The sequence below is a fragment of the Littorina saxatilis genome, linkage group LG8, assembly GCF_037325665.1.
Source record: "Littorina saxatilis isolate snail1 linkage group LG8, US_GU_Lsax_2.0, whole genome shotgun sequence".
In the NCBI taxonomy this organism is placed as follows: domain Eukaryota; kingdom Metazoa; phylum Mollusca; class Gastropoda; order Littorinimorpha; family Littorinidae; genus Littorina; species Littorina saxatilis.
The window spans coordinates 11,900,716-11,903,215 of NC_090252.1; the positions used below are offsets into that span (position 1 = coordinate 11,900,716).

At 48.4% G+C, this 2,500-nt stretch overlaps 1 protein-coding gene across 1 annotated transcript in view; it reads left to right on the forward strand.

Annotated features, from left to right (window-relative positions):
* Window positions 1–229: 229 nt before the first annotated feature.
* LOC138972790 (uncharacterized) overlaps window positions 230–2,500 on the forward strand; it is a 4,662-nt gene continuing 2,391 nt past the window's right edge. Inside the window, exons 1-2 of the mRNA XM_070345459.1 lie at window positions 230–407; window positions 1,447–2,500. The exon at window positions 1,447–2,500 is cut by the window's right edge and continues 2,391 nt beyond it. Coding sequence (XP_070201560.1) covers window positions 335–407; window positions 1,447–2,500 — 1,127 coding nt within the window. The 5' untranslated portion in view covers window positions 230–334. The remainder of the gene's footprint in view (window positions 408–1,446) is intronic.

Genomic DNA, 2,500 nt, shown 5'->3' on the forward strand with positions numbered 1-2,500 from the left:
GTCTGTCTGTCTGTCTGTCTGTCTCTCTTTCTGTGTGTGTGTGTGTGTGTGTGTGTGTGTGTGTGTGTGTGTGTGTGTGTGCGCGCGAGCGCGAGCGCGCTTGCGTGTGTTTGTATTCTTTGGCAAAGCTGCTTTACTTCGTCTTTGCTCGTCAAACTTCGGAGCGAATCGGGATTGTACACTGCAGAAGCCGTCACTGTGACGTCAAACTGTGCAATGCGTCATTGACAGTTCATTGACATGGCGAACGAGCGACCGCCACTTCGAGGAAACAGATTTCATGGACTAAGACAAGTTGAATGAAAGAAACAGGATTAACATTTCACGTAAGAATATGGAGCAAGAGGGACAGCTGCGATGGACATACGTTGTTTTTTTGCTGATCGTTTGTCTGGTGATTGGTGGCGGTAAGTCTTTGATGGATTTGCATCGTTCTTCTGACGACCTTGCTAGAGTGTGTGTACATTCGTCTTCGAACTACTTCTCCCCCTGTTTTAAATGAGAGAGAGAGAGAGAGAGGGACAGAGAGAGAGAGAGAGAGAGAAAGAGGGACAGAGAGAGAGAGAGAGAGAGAGAGAAGGGGTAGGGGTATATGGAGGAGAGAGAGAGAGAGAGAGAGAGAGAGAGAGAGAGAGAGAGAGAGAGAGAGAGAGAGAGAGAGAGAGATATGTGTGTTTCAGATTTCCCGTCCGTCTGACCTGTGTGAAAGATATTTTGTTAATTTTGATAGAAATGTGTAATTTTGTACACATGTTTAAAGGCATACTAACGCACTCCCGTGTTTACAAAGTGTAGTTTGCCCACAATCGATGTCAAACGCACCATAAGACCATATAATGACGATACGTCACCATGCGCGGACCATAATAGGCTACATGCATTACAGCTTGTTCTAGCCTCTGAAAAAGTGAGGATGTCAACAAAGCCGCGGTGTTCTCTCCCTTGCATCAACGTTACATGTGTTGCCAAATCTATAAATAGGACGATCCAGATCAAAATGAAAATTCAAATATCTCAACATTTAAGGGGTCCTAGACCACAATATTTTGCAGGGAACTTAATTTAGTCTTTCTCCAGCTGTTGGTAAAGCAATTAGCGTGTATAGTCATCGAGTACATATGGCTTTAAACACTCCAGTGGAGTCTTTGAAAATACCGCGACACATATCTTGTTTACAACACTAGTTCACAAAAGTGTGTGTGTGTGTGTGTGTGTGTGTGTGAGAGAGAGAGAGAGAGAGAGAGAGAGAGAGAGAGAGAGAGAGAGAGAGAGAGAGAGTGTGTGTATGTGTGTATGTGTGTGTGTGTGTGCGTGTATTTTTCGGTGTGTGAGAGTGTGTGAGTGTTAGTGTGTGTGTGTGTGTGTGTGTGTGTGTGTGTGCCAGCCTGCCTACCGACCTGCGTATGTGCGTCCGTTAATGCGTATGTATCAATTTTATGTCAACAGACGGAGCCTCAAGCCTGAGAATCAAACACTCCACACAAGAAATTGGGCAAAGCTCAAACGGCACTACCAATCACCTCAACCAGAACATCTCGCGACCAGTAGACCTGCCTTCTGACGAAACTGACACTGCCAACAAAACAGAAAAGAGAAAGAAAAATAGAGAAAGAAAAAAAGAAGAGAGAAAGAAAAATAGAGAAAGAAAAAAAGAAGAGAGAAAGAAAAATAGAGAAAGAATAAACAAAAACAAAACTCCACTTGAAAATACGAACGACAGCCTCGCACAAGACCTGTTCAACGATGCTGCTGCTTCGTCTCACCTTGACATCGACGAAAAAACCCTGAACGGATCGAGCTTTGGAGAGGAGGGGAACGCCACATTCAGGGATAGCATCGTAAACGGATCATCGACTGGGGAAGGGGAGAGCGCGGCGCCTCGCGACCAGATAGGAACAGCTAACGGCAGTCTTGGTGCAGACAGCCGCGACAGCGCGAGTTCTGAGTCCATCCTCCCACGGCTGGGCGACTACGATGAGGGGGTTGCTGGTTCTCGCTCCAGCCTTCTTGCATCGGAAGGACACGGAGACAAGGACCCTAACGAGGGGAGAGTCAGGGTCGGGGGAAACTCAGGACGCAAAAGACCCGTGGCAGATTCCCTTGGTGACGTAAAGAAACAAGACGGGAGCGCTGCACCCAGAACCTTCGGGAAAACCAGAGCCGACCAACCAAGCAGCGAAGACTCGAGGCCAGGCTTCCCTCGGGACCGGACTGACGGTCTCACCCCAAAGGCAGGAAAGCCACAAGACGAAAAAGGACAAGGGCAAGGACGAGGCAGGACGAAGGTCACAGACCAAGACACACACAGCCTAGCCAACAGCGGTGGCGGCCGTGAAGGCGGCGAGAAAACTGCAGGCACTAAAACCGGAACAAGTCCGCTCCTAGACGCAGACCTCGGCGAGAAGAGCGATGGGGGAGAGGAACGAAGCTCCGTCATACACAACGACAGGGGAGGTGACCTGGGAGAGATCAACCCTGAAGAAACGAGGAATGATTTCCA